The 20,715-nt window shown below is 44.2% G+C and overlaps 1 protein-coding gene across 3 annotated transcripts; it reads right to left on the reverse strand.

The window, feature by feature from the left end:
• Nucleotides 1-1,167: 1,167 nt before the first annotated feature.
• On the reverse strand, nt 1,168-20,341 carry anapc5 (anaphase promoting complex subunit 5). 3 transcript variants are annotated; one of them, XM_061671063.1, is made up of 17 exons: nt 19,916-20,341; nt 19,752-19,831; nt 17,874-17,983; nt 17,552-17,783; nt 17,390-17,456; nt 17,208-17,309; nt 16,945-17,135; nt 16,788-16,869; nt 16,590-16,682; nt 12,611-12,792; nt 3,555-3,690; nt 3,389-3,463; nt 3,192-3,313; nt 3,013-3,120; nt 2,673-2,820; nt 2,434-2,596; nt 1,168-1,775 (listed from the first exon to the last, which is right to left on the reverse strand). In XM_061671063.1, exons 1-17 carry the CDS (start codon nt 20,111-20,113, stop codon nt 1,552-1,554), a joined length of 2,313 nt encoding a protein of 770 aa, XP_061527047.1. In that variant the 5' UTR covers nt 20,114-20,341; the 3' UTR covers nt 1,168-1,551. The 3 variants fall into 3 exon arrangements, with proteins under 3 accessions (XP_061527047.1, XP_061527046.1, XP_061527045.1); XM_061671062.1 differs by having other exon boundaries at nt 1,168-1,772; nt 17,540-17,783; XM_061671061.1 differs by having other exon boundaries at nt 17,540-17,783.
• Between the last annotated feature and the right edge of the window lie 374 nt (nt 20,342-20,715).

Consider the following 20,715-nt stretch of genomic DNA (forward strand, 5'->3'; position numbering starts at 1 on the left):
CCCTTCTGTTCTAGCTGTCTGAAATTGTACAGCACACACCAACATGTAACTGATTGGTAAATGGAAAATAAGGGCTTCACTCTATTCTAATTTAAACCAATCGTTAATATAACCCTTCTTAATGTCTTGAATTACTTAAGTCTTTATTAAATAGAAAATGGATAGACCTTTCTAACACTTCATAGATATCTCAACTAATAAGAAAGATATGGACATTTTTCTGCAAAAGAGTCAAGATTTCGAAATGATTTACATTGATATCCAGGCAAGAACGTTTTGTCAAATTTATGACATAAAATCCGTAATCCCTACCCGATTCTTACAAACTACGGCTTGCTTTATTAGTCTAACACTCCTCTATCCAGTATTGTCTTTAATATAAAGGTATTTGGAAAATTTTAGTAACATACCCATGAGACGGCTGATGGTAAAACCTGTGTATACGCCTTTTGCCATTCATACAACAAAATAAGTCAAGGCTTTCTGCCAGTATATCAGCTGTGTGCTCAACTAGCACCGATATGTCAGTTTATGAGTAAACTGACACGAGATCATCATTATTTCAGTATATCTACTTTTTGTGATTTTTGTTTTGTTTTGACCCGTACGATTTTCTATCGTAAAATGTGTCTAATCCCAGAAAAAAATTGGGAAATACTGATCTTGTCCATCCCCAAGGTGTTTGATGAAGTTAAGGTGAGGGCTCATGAGTAGTTCCGCTTCAAACACAACCAAGCATCCCTTGATGTTGCATCTCAAGGGGTTTATCCCATGTAAATAAAGAATTTTCACCTTTTTGGACCTTGATTTGTGCACTGTGGCACAGTCAAACAGGAGCAAAATGGGGCATGCCCCAAATTGTTCCCACGACATTGCAAGAATTTTTCAAAATTGGGAAGGTGAAGTAATGGTCTTGTCCAACCTGATTGATAAAATGTTTTTATAATTGTACGTTAAGACCTTTCAGTGGTTCCCAAAATCTTAAAGACCAGATGAATAAAAACTAAGTACTGTCAAATCATTTACCGTACATTTTTGGGGGAACATCCTGTCAAAGAACATAGATGTTATCGGTCTTCACACAGCGTGTCAAAGCAAAGTCCCAATTTCCTCCTGTGGATACATCATCAGCATTCCCCCTGGTGAACTGTGAATAATCCAGGCCAGTGAAAGTGCAAGATTTGCTCCATTTATCAAGAAGCGGCAGCTAAAATCACAGGTGAATGATAGCTTCTGATAAATCTTTGCCATATCTAGCAGTGTCTGACAAACTTGGGCAGCTGTTGTGGCGCAAGCAATGAAACCATGTTACGTGCTGCCATTCAATAGTATACAGGTTGCTGCACAAAATTCAAGTGTGTATGTATTTGGTGTATGGCATAAACCTAATACAGGACCACAACAGAATGTGATTCACATTCACCTCTACAGCAGTCAGTATAAATAAACTTACAAAAGATGGGGCTGAGAGCAGAACCAAGCAGAACAGGGCCTTACCGCCATCTAGCGGCCACCTCAGGCTTCCTCTCAAAAGTCAAAATGTCAAAGAGTTTAGAGGCGCATAGAGAGTGGCGGTGCCGGTGATTGCAGCTCCTGGTCCAACAGGCGAAAAAGCAGGGCACTTTTGTTTCGTTGTGGTATTTGTCCCAGAGAATGGTAGAGCTGAGCCTGCAGGTAGTGGACCTCTCGGAGGTGCAGCTTGCAATTCAGCTTTGTGAAATAAGCTGCAGCCTCATGTAACATGTCCACCGCCAAAACCGCAACATGTGAATCTGCTGGGGAAAGTCAGTCGTTTATGGAAAGCTACTTGAGCATTGATTTGATATCAAGCTTAAGGTCCATGTACTACTATGCTCTTTATCCTCACTAGTAAGACAATTCGGCACAGTTGTAGAAAGATTGTATGAAGTTTTTTTTGACTACTGAAACTTTTGGCTGACGAGTAGGCAATTAAATCTTAATAGTAAACTACTGTGCTGAACTAATAACACTAGTAGGCACATGCTACACCTTATGATCCTTGATCTCCAGCTTAATGTCCATGTACTAGGATGCTCTATATTTTCACTAGTAGAATAATTTAGGCATACTTGTCGGACAATTTTATGTTACTAGAGGCAAAACTGTGCACTAGTTAGTATTTTTGCAGTACTAGTGATATCAGTGAAGTGCTAGATTTGAACAAGTAAAACTTTATAAAGTCAACAGTAGTGCTAGTGTCACATAGTTGTCAACAACTGCACAGTTTTCTCACACTAGTAACAAGTACTTGTCCTATTAGTATACCAAAGTTGTCCTACGAGTGAGGACAGGTGTACTAGTACTTCAACCATAAGCTGGATATCAAGGATATTTAAAAAAAAAAAAAAAAAACATCTTTCAATAGCCACTGTGTGTGAGGCTGAAGAGCTACTCTGACGTAGGAATGTTTACCTGGTTGCCCTTGTCTATTTGGCCGAAATTCAGCAACAGCCATCTGACAGCGGGCTGCCAGCAGCAAGGCACGCCCTTTGTCCACCAGCGCTCCATGAGCCAGAACAGGCTCAATGGCTTCATGCAAGACAAGAAGAGCCTGCTCTGGTACGCCCAACATCAACTGTGTAGAGAGGAAAAAAAACTAAATGCTGTAGCCTGCCATGACTAGAATTTATGGCAAATGGGTTTGGACTGACCTGGGTGAAGGTCAGGTGAAGGAGTGTCTCTGAGGCCAGCGACTGCAGGTGGTGCTGTCGGGCCAGAGCCAAGGCTTGGAAGAGGAGAGGAAGGGCTGTGGAGAAGCCAGACGACTCCCAGTGCAGCTCAGCCGTGGAAAGCAGAACTCTGCGTGAGACAGAACACCTGCTGATTCCTCCAAGAAAAGTATCTCAACGTTTCTAATAATAAGAAATGTTAGTCACATTCCGTTTAATTTTGCATGGGGTTAGAGTTAGGGAGTTCACTCCTCCGTCAATGACAGTAATAGTAATAGGGATGATGATGATAATAATAAAAAATACAGTAGTGTCCATCCACCTGATGATAGTCTCTGTACATTTGGTCTTCTCACAGTGCACCTGCAGTCGCTGCAAGATGCTGTACGCCTCAGTGGTTCGATTGAGAACTTTTAAAACTTGGACTTTCCTGGCAACAACAAATAAGAGTCTCAGCTCCAATTGGGAGGAATAACTTTTGAGTGCGTGCTTTCCTATTACCTGTAGAGACCCTCTGTTTTGTTTAAAGCAGAAATAGAAGTGACTAGCTGCTCTGCTGAATTGTATTTTGCCTCAATCATGTGCCTCTCAAACTGGATTTTTAGATCACACAGCATCCAGAGCTGAATTGGAAAGATAAAACAAGGTGAATGTGGACATGATATATGGAGAAATAATTTGTGGGTGAGACGACACACCTTGGCATGCTGTGTGTGAGCAGGAAACTGATCTTTCAGATGCTGGAGGATGTCTGAAACTGCACCGTACAGGCCCTGGAGCACAAGAACCGCTGCGTCTATTACCTTCTCTCCAAGCATATCAGATACCAAACAGCAGGGCATAAATCACGTGTACAAGACCTACCTGCTCAGCATGCAACTCAGCCAGATGGCAAAGAGCCACAGCGAAGGCCTCCGTGTTGTTCTGCTGGACCCCATAATTGACCGGTTCCAAGCTGCTCATGTGGAGAAGCAGTTGGGCCTGCTGCAGAGCCATGGTGCTGCGCATATCAACACGATTGGCCTCATTTACTAACCATGCGCACGCACAGATTTGCAATTAAATTGTACATACGCACGCTTGACGCACAAACCTGTGATTTGTCAATGTGTCGTTCTTGTTTTTGTTCGTACCGTGCGAACAAATTTAGAGCATCCTCATATCATGCGTATACACAATGCAGGATCAGCCATTTTAAATACATAAAAACATATTTTATCAAAGATGCACAGCGTATTGGAAAAAAATGCCATTCATAAAATCAATAATAATAATAATAATAACTTTGGCGATAAGAAATTCAAATCAGAAATTGGCTCATGGGTTGACAGTCTTAAATCAGGGTTTCTCAACTGGTGGGTTGGGACCCAAAATAGGGTCGCGGAACCATTTTGGGTGAGTCGCGGACAGCTAGAAAAAAAAATGACATCTATTCCCATTCAGATTTTTCCACTACGGTACAGAGGCGTACCAAGTTTCTGCACGGAACATAGTAGGAAAGCGACAAGATACGTTACTTCTTTGTTTTCTACCACTAGTTTACTCTGTAAACATATACAGTGCAGCTCATGTCAAGCAACACGCCTTTGGTGGTAGAGCAACTCATTTGAAATGACATTTAAAAGTATAATATATTGTACATGTGTGCTCAGACTATTTTTCAACAAAACAATTCTTAATTGTTCTTAACTTCCATGAAGGTTGGTCCTCACTTGGCAACAACAGGAAAATGTGCATCCCAGTGTGACAACAGGTGAGAACCACTGTCCTAAATAACAATTAAAAGGCACTTCTCATCACTTTTACCCTCGTCCTGTTCAAGCACATGTACAATAGGTTATGTGCATTTGCGTGCCCCTCGCTCAACATGCCAGTGTGCGCAACCAATGTTGACACTCAACAATGGAGTGCAATCAGACCGGTTGCATTTCCTAGTTTTTTTTCAAGGCTTCAGTATTCTCTTTCTAATCTCGACAATAATCTGATGCATTTATTTGTCCGTTATTATGCATATGCAGATGTGATATAAATTGATCAATTCACAGTCCACAGACCGCCACCGCTGTGGTTGAATTTAATTGTGACATACTCCGGTCAGTATATTTGCTGGAGTATTTTCTTTTGATTCCAACAGTAATTTCATGAATTTCATCAACTACAAATGCCTCTTTGCTGTGCTATAATTATTTCCTTACTATGTATGTTAACCACGTATGAACTATTTGCTCATTCTCAGCTCTTGAATTGTTTTTGTATTGGTTGTTTTGAGCCACATTCTCTAAATTCTCTTTGGAATGAAGTAAAAATGATTAACATGACCCTCATATGTTGTCGGTTTCTGTGTTTATCAAGCTTTCCGATGATACCAACGTTTTGCAAATAGGATAAAGATTAAGAATGTTATTAATGTTGTGGATCAGCCGTCTCATGAAAAAACCCTCCGCATATTGGCTAAGATGCGTCAGACGGATGTCCTTTATGCAGATTGCAGGTCACAGAAACAAGCCCGTCATTTTGAATGAATTCTGATTCATTAACATACGTACAGAGGTGAGGGACCAGACAAAGCACGGCTCAAAGACCCCTAATGATGACGACAAACAATGGACTTCGTTTTCCCTTGGACGCGGGTCACCGGGGCCCCCCACTGGAGCCAGGCCTGGTGGTGGGGCTCGAAGGCGAGCGCCAGGTGGCCGGGCCTGCATCCATGGGGCCCGGCCGGGCACAGCCCGAAAGGGTAACGTGGGTCCCCCTTCCCATGGGCTCACCACCTGTGGGAGGGGCCATAGGGGTCGGGTGCAGTGTGAGCTGGGCGGTGGCCGAAGGCGGGGACCTTGGCGATCCGATCCCCGGCTACAGAAGCTGGCTCTAGGGACGTGGAATGTCACCTCTCTGGCAAGGAAGGAGCCCGAGCTGGTGTGTGAGGTCGAGAAGTTCTGACTAGATATAGTCGGACTCGCCTCCACACACAGCTTGGGCTCTGGTACCAGTCCTCTCGAGAGGGGTTGGACTCTCTTCCACTCTGGAGTTGCCCACGGTGAGAGGCGGCGAGCAGGTGTGGGCATACTTATTGCCCCCCGGCTCGGCACCTGTACGTTGGGGTTCACCCCGGTGGACGAGAGGGTAGCCTCCCTCCGCCTTCGGGTGGGGGGACGGGTCCTGACTGTTGTTTGTGCCTATGCACCAAACAGCAGTTCAGAGTACCCACCCTATTTGGAGTCCTTGGAGGGGGTGCTGGAGAGCGCTCCCGCTGGGGACTCCATTGTTCTGTTGGGGGACTTTAATGCTCACGTGGGCAATGACAGTGAGACCTGGAAGGGCGTGATTGGGAGGAACGGCCCCCCCGATCAGAACCCGAGCGGTGTTTTGTTATTGGACTTCTGTTCTCGTCATGGATTGTCCATAACGAACACCATGTTCAAGCATAAGGGTGTCCACATGTGCACTTGGCACCAGGACACCCTAGGTCGCAGTTCGATGATCGACTTTGTGGTCGTGTCATCGGACTTGCGGCCACATGTCTTGGACACTCGGGTGAAGAGAGGGGCGGAGCTGTCAACTGATCACCACCTTGTGGTGAGTTGGCTCCGATGGTGGGGGAAGATGCCGGTCCGACGTGGCAGGCCCAAACGTATTGTGAGGGTCTGCTGGGAACGTCTGGCAGAATCCCTTTCAGAAGGAGTTTCAACTCCCACGTCCGACAGAACTTTGCTCATGTTCCGGGGGAGGCTGGGGACATCGAGTCCGAGTGGACCATGTTCCACGCCTCCATTGCTGAGGCGGCTGACCGGAGTTGTGGCCGTAAGGTGGTCGGTCCCTGTCGTGGCGGCAATCCCCGAACCCGTTGGTGGACACCAACGGTGGGGGATGCTGTCAAGCTGAAGAAGGAGTCCTATTGGGCCTTTTTGGCCTGTGGGACTCCTGAGGCAGCTGATGGGTACCGGCTGGCCAAGCGGAATGCAGCTCTGGTGGTCGCTGAAGCAAAAACTCGGGTATGGGAGGAGTTCGGTGAGGCCATGGAGAATGACTTCCGGACGGCTTTGAGGAAATTCTGGTCCACCATCCGACGTCTCAGGAGAGGAAAGCAGCGCACCACCAACACTGTGTATAGTGGGGATGGGGCGCTGCTGACCTCGACTCGGGACGTTGTGAGTCGGTGGGGAGAATACTTTGAAGACCTCCTCAATTCCACCGACACGCCTTCCCATGAGGAAGCAGGTTGTGGGTTCTCTGAGGCGGGCTCTCCTATCTCTGGGTTTGAGGTCACCGAGGTAGTTAAAAAGCTCCTCGGTGGCAGGGCCCCGGGGGTGGATGAGATTCACCCGGAGTTCCTAAAGGCTCTGGATGTTGTGGGGCTGTCCTGGTTGATACGCCTCTGCAACATCGCGTGGACATCGGGGACAGTGCCTCTGGATTGGCAGACTGGGGTGGTGGTCCCCCTTTTTAAGAAGGGGGACCGGAGGGTGTGTTCCAACTACAGGGGGATCACACTGCTCAGCCTCCCTGGTAAGGTCTATTCAGGGGTGCTGGAGAGGAGGGTCCGTCGGGAAGTCGAATCTCAGATTCTGGAGGAGCAGTGTGGTTTTCGTCCTGGCCGTGGAAGAGTGGACCAGCTCTACACCCTCGGCAGGGTGCTCGAGGGTGCATGGGAGTTCGCCCAACCAGTCTACATGTGTTTTGTGGACTTGGAGAAGGCGTTCGACCGTGTCCCTCGGGGAGTCCTGTGGAGGGTGCTTCAGGAGTATGGGGTACCGAACCCCCTGATACGGCTGTTCGGTCCCTGTACGACCGGAGTCAGAGTTTGGTTTGCATATCCGGCAGTAAGTCGGACTCGTTCCAGGTGAGGGTTGGACTCAGCCAAGGCTGCCCTTTGTCGCCGATTCTGTTCATAACTTTTATGGACAGAATTTCTAGGCGCAGCCAAAGCGTAGAGGGGGTCCGGTTTGGTGGCCTCAGTATTGCATCTCTGCTTTTTGCTGATGATGTGGTTCTGTTGGCTTCATCAAGCCGTGAGCTCCAACTCTCACTGGAGCAGTTCGCAGCCGAGTGTGAAGCGGCTGGGATGAGAATCAGCACCTCCAAATCTGAGACCATGGTCCTCAGTCGGAAAAGGGTGGCATGCCCTCTCCAGGTCGGGGATGAGATCCTGCCTCAAGTGGAGGAGTTCAAGTATCTTGGGGTCTTGTTCACGAGAGAGGGAAGAATGGAACGGGAGATCGACAGACGGATCGGTGCAGCGTCTGCAGTGATGCGCACTTTGTATCGGTCCGTTGTGGTAAAGAAGGAGCTAAGCCGAAAGGCGAAGCTCTCAATTTACCGGTCGATCTTCGTTCCTACCCTCACCTGAGCTGTGTCATCATGAGCTGTGGGTCGTGACCGAAAGAACGAGATCCCGGATACAAGCGGCCGAAATGAGTTTCCTCCGCAGGAAATCTCTATCTTCCTTAGCGATAGGGTGAGAAGCTCGGGAGGATCTCAGAGTAGAGCCGCTGCTCCTCCGCATTGAGAGGAGCCAGATGAGGTGGCTGGGGCATCTGATTCGGATGCCTCCCGGACGCCTCCCTGGTGAGGTGTTCCGGGCCCGTCCCACCGGGAGGAGACCCCGGGGACGACCCAGGACACGCTGGAGAGAGTACGTCCTTCGGCTGGCCTGGGAATGCCTCGGGATCTCCCCAGAAGAGCTGGATTAAGTGGCTGGGGAGAGGGAAGTCTGGGCGTCCCTGCTAAAGCTACTGCCCCCGCGACCCGATCCGGATAAGCGGTAGAAAATGGATGGATGGATAACATACGTACAGAGGTGCGAAGAAAATCGGCCGGTACGCACGTGTCATGAATGACTGTGTGTATATGTTCAACTCGCAGAGTGAGAACATTTCTATGCACTTATTAGTAAATGAGCTCCCATGGGAGTAAAACAATTCATCTGTATATAGATTGTAATGTAATGGAGTTAAATCATCACTACTTAAGTAACAGTGGGGAAAACAAGCATTTGGACAGCCACGGATTGTGCAAGTTGTCCCACTTAATAAAATGAGAGAGGTCTGTAATTGTCATCATAGGTACACTACAACTGTGAGAGACAGAATGTGGAGAGAGAGAGAAATAAAGAAAATTAAAAAATACAAATCTAGGAAATCACATTGTAGGATTTTGAAATAATTTGCATATTCTTGCGGAAAATAAATATTTGGACACCAGTCCTACCCACCATTATTTGCACCCATGAAGTACTAAATGTAGACTGAAGAAAATGAATACAGTGAAACAACATTTTTCTATAGAGAATGTGTGTTTGATACAAAAGTGCAAATGATAGACAACACTTTATGGACAGATGAAACAAAAATAAGAGCTTTTGGGCAATGCACACAAACAGTATGTTTACACACGGCGCAATGAAGCCTTTAAAGGTCAGAGGACAAAGATTTTAATTTTTTTCTTGTTAACTCTAGAAGCCCTTTACAAACTACATCTGCCATTTCAAAGTGATTATATGGCAGATATACAGCATTTAAATTGATATGATGCAGAATGCGCCTTCTGCTTTTTGCAACCCACTCCTTCCGGGGCTGTGACGTCACATAAGCCAAACATCCCATTCATCCGGCGTTGTGTGCTATTGTTCCATGCTGTTGTTCCCGTCCTCGTAGATTTGTTGTCGTATGATTTAACGATGTAACAATGGTTTATTGTGTCGCATTTGGTTGTACAAATGGTTCAGGCAGCGGAAAGTGTTTTTTTTTTTTTTTTGGCTTTCCAAGTGAAAAAGGAATACGTGACCAGTGGATAGGCAAAGTCAATCGACAAGGGAAGAAATATGCTCAGCTATGGGTGCCTAGGAAGCATTCCAAACTGTGCCGATCACTTCGAACCGGCGTGTTTTGAGTAAGACTTAGCAGAAAGCGTTGGATACAGTGGCAGATGCTGAAACCAGCTGTGGTGCCAACCATTTTTCCTATGGCCATCGGGACCTCCACCGCCAGCAAGAGAACTAAATCTCGCAGCAGCGAAGCGGCGCAGACAAGAGGTGAGCATTTCCTTGTATATACCTACAACTCTATTATGGTTACTGTGCACTGGGGAGTCGGAAAAAAAGACCCACACAGTACTGTTCAGTACTGTCGTCTGTACTTTTGCCTGTATAACAAGCCAACAGACTCACGGCAAATACTTTGTGTGCAGCGTGTTATAACGCAACTCGAGCGAGGACCACACAATATATAGGAATACTGCATCCCATGTAAAAGCTTGTGCCGTGTCACTGAAACATATGAAAATATAACACGTATCGTCGTGCTAAAAAATATTGGCACCCCCGGGGTGGCATTATTTCACCCCCCGGGGTGGCATTATTTCAAGCCATGTGTCAAGCCAAGCCAAGACATGCTTTTGACATACAGTCACATCGAGCCAGTGGCCGCTCTTTTGTTGTTGTACAGCTGCTACATGGCTGCTCGTCGTCGTCACTGTCTGATCGGCTCAAACATGTACGCTTTGACGATGCCAAGTTCAGCTGGGTGATCCTGTACATCGAAATCCTCCACCTCCACATATTCCAACACGTTGCTCACCATTGTGTATAGTGTGTAGCGCACTCTGTTTGTCAATTGCAACGTCACTTCTGGTAGCCCTTGCGGTGGATAGAGTAACCACACCCCTGTATCTTGAGTTGTTCGGGGAGGACTCAATATGCGTCATAAAAACCCTTTAGCTAAACTGTGGTTGAAAACTTGCTGGAGATTCCGTGCATGTATTATATAACAAACAATGCAAATATGAATCTTGACAGACCCCATAACATCTTTGTCATCTGACCTTTAAGGAAAAGAACATCCTGCCAACAGTCAAGCATGGTGGAGGATCCATAATGCTGTGGGGCTGCTTTCTTACATCTGGTACTGGAGGCCTTGACTGTATCACAGGTATCATGAAATCAGAAAGGATCAAGAGTTTTTAGACTGAAATGTCTTACCCATGGTAAGAAAACCTGGTTAAAGGGGAAGATGATCATGGATCATCCAGCAAGACAAAGACCCAAGGATCACATCAAAAAGCACACAGGAATGGTTGAAAAGGGAAAAAAAATGGACTGTTTTAAAATGGCCAGCAATGAATCCTGATCTCAATCCAGTTGAAAATCTTTGGGGGAGCTGAAATCTGCCATTGGGGAAAAGAACCCTGCACATGTTCAAGAGCTTGAACAAACAGCAAAGGAAGAGTAGGAGATAATACCACCTGAGAAGTACAAAACGCTTATAGATGGAAACAAGAAATGTTTGGAGGCTGTCATCAAGGGTGAGTAACCAAATATTAAGGCGGGGTGCCAATATTGTTGCGCATGCGTTTTTTTTTTTTTTTTAATGACAAACTAAGCTGAAAAAATATATATTTTTTGTTAAAATACTTTCTCCCTCAACCTGGTGCTCAATGAAAAGATCCTGATGATATACAGTTGGGACATTTCCATTTATTTCTGAAGATATTATACAGGTTATGCAAAAAATGCAGGGTTGCCAATAATGGTGAGCAGGACTGTACCCAACCAGCAATAATCCTTAAATCTTCTATTCTCCACACGTCACCTGTATTAATGGCACCAGTTTTAACTCCATGTCTGTAAAAAATCTGTCCACACCGTCAGTCAGAATCCAACCTCTTCACTATGGCCAAAACCAGAGAGTTGTCTAAGGACACCAGGGAAAAAAATTGTAGACCTGCACAAGGCTTGGATGAGCTCCTCTACAGTAGGCAAGCAGGTTGGTGAGAAGAGATCAACTGTTGGCGCAATTATTACAAGATAGAGGAAGTACAAGATGACTGACAATCTCCCTCGACCTGGTGCTCAATGAAAGCTCTCACCTCGTGGAGTATCAATGTCAGCCCAAAACCACACGGGGGGACCTGGTCAATGACCTGAAGAGAGCTTGGACCACAGTCACAAAAGTTGTTAACACACTCTCGTCATGGGTTCAAATCCTGCAGTGCTCGAAAGTTCCCCCCGCTTAAGCCAGCACGTTTAGGCCCATCTAAAGCTTACCAGTGACCGTCTGGATGAGTGAGTCATGTGGTCAGATGAGACCAAAATATATCTTTATGGTGTAAACTCCACTTGCTGTGTTTGGAAGAAGAGGAATGATGAGCGTCATCCCAAGAACACTATACCCACTGTGAAGCTAATGCTTTGGGGCTGTTTTTCTCCAAAGGGGACCGGGAGACTCATCTGTATTAAGGAGAGGATTGGGGCCATTATCGGGAGATTTTGGGCAAAAACCTCCTTCCCTCCGTAAGAGCATTGAAGATGGAACGTGGCTGGGTCTTCCGGCATGACAATGATCCCAAACACACCTCCCGGGCAACTAAGGAGTGGCCTTGTAAGAAGCATTCAAGACCCTGTGTGTGGCCGAGCCTGTCTACATACCTCAACCCAATAGAAAATCTGTGGCGGGAGTTGAAAGTCTGTGTTGGCCAGCGACAGCCCCAAAACATGACAGACCGAGATAAGCTCTGCATGGAAAAGTGGGCCAACATACACAGTGTGTGCAAACCTGGTGAAGAACTACAGCAAACAAAGGTTATTAGAAAGTATTGAGCTACACTTTTTCATTGTCTAAATATGTATTTTATGCAATAATGTACAAATAAATTGTTTTCTAAAAATCCTACAATGTGATTTCCTGAATTCCCCCCACCCCATATTCTATCCCTCACAGTTGAAGTGTACCAATGATGGAAATTACAGACCTCTCATCTTTTAAAGTGGGGCAACTTGCACAATTCGTGGCTGTCCTAATAGTTTTTTTCTGTATTTATTTGTGCACAAAAAAAATCTTAAACATTTCAAATGTGTATGAGATTTGAAGTTGCGTTGCAGAAAGCCATAGTTATTGTACCAGCCTTACAAGGTAAACAAGTCTGACCTTTTGCCATACATCCTCCATATGGATGTTGTCTGAGCCAAGCTGATCTCGATCAGCTCCGAGAGGCTGTGCTTCCAGTGCAAGATATCAGTGTCCTTCAGTGCATCCATCAGCTTGTGCGCCGTTTTACCCTGTGTTGTGCCCTGCTGGACCAAAGACTGGATCCCGAGCGATGCCAGGTACTGTAACGGAGAGAGGAGTTCATCAGTACTTCCGTCTGAACAGTGGACAGCCTTGCAAAAACTTCATAGTTCAGACAATAAGATGCAACATTTTTCCTCCAACTGCAACCCCTCCAGCGTAAACAATGATACAATTTTATTTAAGGATTTTCCCAAGCCCACGAGTGACACGTTCATCTATTCTTAGCTTCCCTTTAAATCACCAAAATTGCAGGAATATGCCCTGCGATTGGTTGGCAACCAGGGTGTACCCCGCCTCCTGCCCGATGATAGCTGTGATAGGCTCCAGCGCGCCCATGACCCTAGTGAGGTGACGCGGCTCAGAAAACGGATGGATGGATGGATGTTCATGAATATTTTCATGAGCTCCATGTTGAAGTTTTAACAAATTAAAATTAACTCTCCACATACTGAAGAGTCCAGGTAGGTATTCAGATCTGCTCTGCTAAAGTGCACACCCTCATCATGCCGAAACACATCATGCCTATTATGCAGCCTTCAAGTTATTTTCGCTTCACTTGTGCTTAATTCCCACAGTGAAGTTGGCAGTTTTTGTTTTGTCTTGTACAGTATTTGTATGAGTAACAAAGTTTATTTCACTTTTAATTTAGTGGGAGCAGTTTGTAGGCCGATGAGCTCAGACAGGTTTTTATGGTACTTGTCTGACAAAGTAATTTCCATGACACCTGACCGCTGTCTTTGGAACACATCTCTCGGCTAAGACGCTTAATGTGGGATTTTGTCATCAACCTTTCTGTTAACTTTTAAACATCCATCCATCCATCCATTTTCTTTACCGCTTATCCTCACTGGGGTCGCTGGCACCTTTTGAACAGACATTTATATAAGGATGTATTGGTTATGTTACATTCAAGTGCTGTGCTATTTGCATGTACAGTTATCCCCATGTGTAGAATTGCCTATGGAAATATTTGAAACAGTAAATATACCACAGACTATTAAGACCCCCAAAAATGTATCATTTCAAACTCATCTTACATTACCCTTAAAAATAAATGCCTTACAACTTCTAAATAAAAATGCACAAAGTACGTGCGTATATATCCACAAACAGTGAAGACATTTTACCTTTCCACTAACAACATGGGGTAAAATTACATCCTGCTTGACATTACAAGCACAAAGTCAAAAGTCAAAGTCATCAACATAGTTACTTGGCACTAATGTAAAACTTTCCTAATATACAGGGTGTTTTCAAAAAATAATTGGGGATAGGTTTTACATAAACATGAATAGCTGAATCTGCAAATAATTAACTGCAATTACTGCAGAGACTAAATGTAAACAAGCCACAAACAGCAGCAATTTCATTCGCTTATAGTCAATGCTTTCTGTTACAATTGTTGTTTTTTAGCGTCGCCCCATCCAACAAATTTGAGATTTCTTAGGCTATTAACGCACATACTGTACATGGTTTCTCATATTACTAATGATGGAGTAGTTATGTCTCCAAGTACTTGACCGAAGGAACTGGCGTGGGGCAGCTTCAAGAAGTGCTGGTACATACCAATAATATGTTTCTTGGGGAGGAACCTTTTTCCTCTGTACTATGTATTAATATTGTTGTTATTGTTATTGCTAGGTTGGCATTGCAAAAGATAATCCAGGGTTCTACACTAACCTTTCCACTAGTAGGACTGATGCAACCAACTTTATCAGTGGGTCGCACCAGCACATGATTTGGCTGCACCCTTTTTGAGGCAGTACAGCATGTCATAGTTTTGTATGAAGTAAAGATTGACAGTGACTTGAGATATGATATTTGCAAAATATGTTACTGTGAACAGGTTTGTCTGCAACAAGCAGTAGCAGACAAAACAGGTCAATTACATTTAAAAAAAACAAAGGCTTTTCTTTTATTTGATCATTTGTTCAACTCAAGCGGGGCCAGTTTTTATAGTGAGGGCTCCTAATCCTCTTCTCCTGGGAAAACAACTTCATTTTGAGCATTACCACAACCGTATGATTGACGTAACTTAAAAATGACTGCAGAAGTGTACCATCACCATATAAAAGTATCACTTATGATTATTCACATTATTTTGCTAATTATATACTAGCAAAACAAACCAATTTACCCATGTAAAATCATCGTCCCATACAGAACATGGATGAATCATTACTACTGCAAATATTGCACTTCATTTTAATGATAGTTTGTTTTCCTATACATTCTTCTTTAAAGTAGTCTGGGCTTTTTAAATTTTCAGATACAACATTTTCATGTTGATACTATAAACAGGGTTTAGACAGACAGACAAACAGACATACATACGTAGATAAGTAGGTTGGCAGATACATTTGCTAGCTTCATAACGTTTTTAAAAACTGCACGACTGGATTTGTAATAATGCCTGAAATGAAAATGACAGACAAATTAAGCAGGCAACCTTTGCATTTAGCGGTATAGAGCCACACCCCACCCCGCGCACACACTTACACACCAACACACACCCTCGTAATTTTGAGACGATCATACAGTACGTGACGTCACTGGGGGGAAACAACTTCTGCTTTTATTCCAGTGATAAATGTAGCAACATTGATAATGATAATATGTGTAGAAAGAAAAGCTGTCTCTTGCGGCGGAAGGAGTTTGCTGGCTTACCGAACTTTACAAGGTAGGTTGGGGCTAGCTAGTTTGCTCACTAGTCGTCCAGCTTAATTGACGGCTCACACTTGCCATTTAAAATGAAGACGTAGCGGGCCAGCGTCAATATAGGTACACGGTGGCTGCTCCACTGGCCAGACACAATGACGTACTAGCCTGTGTGTGGCGTGCATATGTGGTGCGCTTGCATGCAAAGGTGCTGTAGATAATAGCAGTCAAGCAGCCAATTACGTTACAGGAGGCAGCCAAACATATTGCTGCAGGTTGCTATTAACTCAAATGGAGTTCATAACAATGATTGGGACAGTATCACAGCACTCCTTTGCTGACTCTCTCTCTCTCTCTCTCTCGGAGAGTGTGCAGGAGGAGGAGACTGCAGTGGAAAAAAATGGTTTTCAACCATTAAAACATGCCCTTGCGCAAATGTGACAAAATGACATTTCTAATCGGACAAGCTGAAAAAAAGGTCGCACATATGCGACCAATTTGTTCGCAGTCTCGAGCCCTGCAATCTGTTCTCAATTGCCTTACCTGGATTAATAAAGATTAAATAAATAAATAAAATTACGATTATTATTATATGGTCTGATTATTAGGGAGCAGTTGTATTTTCACAGTAGCTTTTATAGTACTGCTGAACAGAAAGGTGACTTATTTTAGTCATTGCTGTTTAATCAAAGGCGGCACGGTGGACGACTAGTTTGAGCGTCAGCCTCACAGTTCTGAGGTGCAGGGTTCAATCCCTGGCCCCGCCTTTGTGGAGTTTGCATGTTCTCCCCGTGCCTGCGTGGGTTTTCTCCGGGCACTCCGGTTTCCTCCCACATCCCAAAAACATGCATGCATTGGAGACTCTAAATTGCCCGTAGGTGTGAATGTGAGTGCGAATGGTTGTTTGTTTGTATGTGTCCTGCGATTGGCTGGCAACCAGTACAGGGTGTACCCCGCCTCCTGCCCGATGATAGCTGGGATAGGCTCCAGCACGCCCGCGACCCTAGTGAGGAGAAGCGGCTCAGAAAATGGATGGATGGATGGATGGATGGATTGATGGATGTTTAATCAAATATTCAACTCTCATCTGCTGGCAGCTGCTAATTAAACATTAACTGTGAAATAAGCCCCCGTGACTTCATTATAACATTTTTATTTTAGGTCACATTGCACTCACCGGCAGGCAGAAATGAACAGCCATTTTGACGGAATCCTCTGTTAAAACAGTGCTGTCGCATCCCTTCATCTGTTCCAGTGTGTAGAGCCAACTCTGATGCGGGATACAAGGAAACAAAAGCCTAAGATGCTCATGATCAATAACTGTACAAAAAAAAAAAAAACACACAAATGTGAGAAAATGAATAGTTTATTTTACCAAACAGTGCTGCAAGCAGACATGATCATTGGACTCCTGGGCGATGCGGATGGCCTCCTGCAGAACCAGACCAGCCTGCAGGCTGGAGGACAGAAAAGGACAAAAAGTCAGGTAGTCTAACGACCTGTCTGTTGAGTTCAACTGCTCTTGTACTCACTAGTGTCCAAAGCGACAGTGAAGGCTGGCCAAGTTTAGAGTGGCGTAGCGAAGATTTCTGCCGTAGCCTTCTTCTCCATTGCTTTTTCCATCATTCCCAGACAAGATGAGGCGGTCGAAATAATGTAAGAGACTGTGGGCTGACAGGAAGATGTCCTGCACTCTGATGCTGTTCAGATAATTCAAGTAGTGCTGAAGAAAAAGAAAATAATGCATTTAATTAACCAACAGTTTTATTGTAAAGTTGAAGACGGCGAGTCTCACCGCCTCAGCGAAGTCTGGGTTAAACCTCAACATGTTGTTAAGCTCCTCCTGCAGCAATGCAGGCTTCAGAGCTTTGTTCTCATCGTTCTTTAGAAGGTACGCCTGACGACACATAAATACACCAAATGTGGATCACACAAATGCAAGTTGATATGAAACAAATCGTTTAAGTTAGAACTCGCCTGTCTCGCAAGAAAGTACTCTGCTTGTTTTTGTGACAAGGGACCTCTGCTTGGAGTGTTTTCATGCCTAAAATAATACAGTAATACAAGTGAGCAATCATCCCGATCATAAGAAAATAGATTGGTACTTTAAATAAACAAAAAAATTACTGAATTTCTGACTCGTCTAAAGAGTTATGCCCCTCCTCTCTGTCTAATCGGTCACCAACTGTATCCTCAGTGTCGGTGTGATCCATATCAGATTCATCAACAGCCAATGCCATCAAACCAACTTGGCCTTCAGTTGGCTTGGAATAGTTGCTGTGGTAGTAGTGCTGCAGGGACTTGTACAACTTGTACACCTGACTGAAGGAAAGCTTGTTGTAGGCGAGGAGCATGTGTCTCATGAAAAGACCTAAAACAGAGGAAAAGCAGAGATGCATGCTTGATTAGCTCTATTGTAAGATGATTATTATATTTTTTAAAGCTTTGCACTGCTACCCACCCACAACACTGGTTTTATACGCCTCCGAATCAAAAGCTGTGAATGGAATGGGTAGGGTGGAAAAGAAATATTCCATGTCTCTCAGCTCTCCATCTACCATTTCATGAAGCCTTTGAATGCAAAAACAATACAGAAACAATATAAGATATCCATAGATCGTGTTCTGTTAAGAGGCAACAGTACGATTTTCAGATACAATTTCCAAGTCCTAGTGTTTAGCACATATGCCTCACCTATGGAGAGATTCTGGGTTTGAATCTCAGGCCCTCCTGTGTGGAGTTTGCATGATCTCCCTGTGCTTTCTTCGGCTTACTTAGTTTAACTGAGGACTACAAAATTGGCCATAGGAGTGAATGTAAGTGTGAATGGTTGCTTCTCTATATGTGCGCCACGATTTTTTGGCAACCAGTCCAGGGTTTACCCTGCATCTCTTCCAAAGTCAGCTGGGAGGCTCAAGCTCACCAGTGACGTGACCCTAATGAAGACATTCTTTCCTTTACACAGATCAGTCGTCCTGGTCCCTTTGCAGAAAAAAAGCCCCAAAGCATGATGTTTCCACCTCCATGCATCACAGTATATATGGTGTTCTTTGGATGCAACTCAGCATTCTTTCTCCTCCAAACACGAAAAGTTGAGTTTTTACTAAAAAGTTCTATTTTGGTTTCATCTGACATTCTCCCAATCATCTTCTGGATCATCCAAATGCTCTTTAGCAGACTTCAGACGGGCTTGGACATGTACTGGCTTAAGCAGGGGACACACGTCTGGCACTGCAGCATTTGAGTCCCTGGCGGCGTAGTGTGTTACTGATGGTAGCCTTTGTTACTTTGGTCCCAGCTCTATGCAGGTCATTCACTAAGTCCACCCGTGTCATTCTGGGATTTTTGCTCACTGTTCTTGGGATCATTTTGACTGGGGTGAGATCTTGCGTGGAGCCCCAGATCGAGGGAAATTATAAGTGGTCTTGTATGTCTTCCGTTTTCTAATAATTGTTGATTTCACACCAAGCTGCTTACCTATTGCAGATTCAGTCTTCCCAGCCGGGTGCAGGTCTACAATTTTGTTTCTGGTGTCCTTTGACAGCTCTTTGGTCTTCATAGTGGACTTTGGAGTGTGACTGTTTGAGGTTGTGGACAGGCGTCTTTTATACTGATAACGAGTTCAAACAGGCGCCATTAATACAGGTAACGAGTGGAGGACAGAGGAGCCTCTTAAAGAAGAAGTTACAGGCCTGTGAGAGCCAGAATTCTTGCTTGTTTGTAGGAGACCAAATACTTATTTTCCTCCATAATTTGCTAGTAAATTATTTAAAAATCACAATGTGATTTTCTGGATTTCCACCCCCCCTCAATTTGTCTTTCATAGGTGAGGTATACCTATGATGAAATTTACAGGCTTCTCTCATCTTTTTAAGTGCGAGAACTTGCACAATTGGTGGCTTGACTAAATACTTTTTTGCCCCAATGTACCCTTAGTGGTACCAGTCATTAAAGGGGTGGTCTAATAACTTTTTGCGTAACTGTAGATGCCACATAAAGTGCAGAATGTGCAAATGTAACTGTGCAACAGTTAACACAAATTTATAGCTATAATGAGATAATGTGGTCCAATACAAGAGCTGTTTTGCAAATTATGCCTTTAATGAGTTAATAATGCTTAGTTATAATTGTTACTTTCAGAATGTAGATTTTTATTTTCTTAAAACGTTTGTTATGGTATTTGAAGTTTGCGGCATTGTTGATGTGAAATGTATCATGCAGAGAGGTTTCTAATATCAATCTTACCTTTTTAGCTACACGAGGGAGGCAAAATATTCTAACTGTATAAAAAGGTTGTGCAGGTTAAGTGATATATATATATATATTTTTTTTTGCAAACCTGATTTTGACAGAATATGCAGTGTCAGGGCAACACTCTCCCACAGTCTTGAGGAACTGACCAAGAGACAGGTCCGAGCTCTGAAACACAGCATGCAACAAGAGCGATGAGACATCCACTCGCACTGGTGCAGAATGCAATGTGTCCACTTTATTAAAGACTACCTGCTGCAGAGGTAAGATGAGCTTGTTCAGGCGTCTTCTTTCCGGCAGCGTGATCTTCGACGATGTCATCTCGTACAGTAACGCCAGTACGGATATTTTATACGGAGTCACCCAGTCTTTGATGCCGAATACATTAACGTGGACCACCCCGTTCGTCATCATCGGGTTGAAATATAAACTTTCATGAACACTCGCCATGCTTCCAAATGTTCTTGGCCGGTGTCTTTGTGAAGAAGAACGAGCACCGACGAGTCTTCAAACAGATAGCAGTGGTGGCTAGCTTGCTAGCAAGCTATCAAGGGACTTCTTCAACGTTAGCTCGTCCTATACTTTTGCAACTGATAACTTTAAAATGACGCCATCTTTTTTTCATCATTCACTTCTAATTTGTCATTTTTCGCAGAGAATCTTTTTCTTCTTCTTGATTTCCGGCAGACGACGGGGCACGTTGAGTGCGTTGCTGACCCCCGCTGGTTATGCGATGAACACCAAAAACCGAGCCAAACAGGTCGCTGTGCGCATGCGCATGAAATTGCCAGAAACCCGGTTCGGCAACCTTAAACCATTAAGCGGGCCACACGGTGTGACAATGTAAAACAATGTAAAATACCATGTCGTCATACTTAATTGACACATTACCACTATAAATTATACGATTTTTTTTATTCCAATATATATAATAATACATTTTGTATAATCAATCTTTTTTTTCTCCTCCAGTAATTGCACAGTACATTGATAATGTACACCGTGCGTACTGTATAGTTATCATACTGAATAGCTACCTTACTATATTAATC

The sequence above is a fragment of the Phycodurus eques genome, chromosome 3 (genome assembly GCF_024500275.1).
Source record: "Phycodurus eques isolate BA_2022a chromosome 3, UOR_Pequ_1.1, whole genome shotgun sequence".
Lineage (NCBI taxonomy): Eukaryota > Metazoa > Chordata > Actinopteri > Syngnathiformes > Syngnathidae > Phycodurus > Phycodurus eques.

What these genes read in the sequence shown, in the direction of transcription:
- anapc5 (XM_061671061.1), bottom strand. Translation starts at nt 20,113, where the DNA reads ATGGCGAGTGTTCATGAAAGTTTATATTTCAACCCGATGATGACGAAC. An exon ending in GCATATTCTGTCAAAATCAG is followed by an intron (nt 17,984 to 19,751) that starts GTTTGCAAAAAA and finishes TTGCATTCAAAG; the next exon opens with GCTTCATGAAATGGTAGATG. An exon ending in CTCACACACAGCATGCCAAG is followed by an intron (nt 3,314 to 3,388) that starts GTGTGTCGTCTC and finishes TTTCCAATTCAG; the next exon opens with CTCTGGATGCTGTGTGATCT.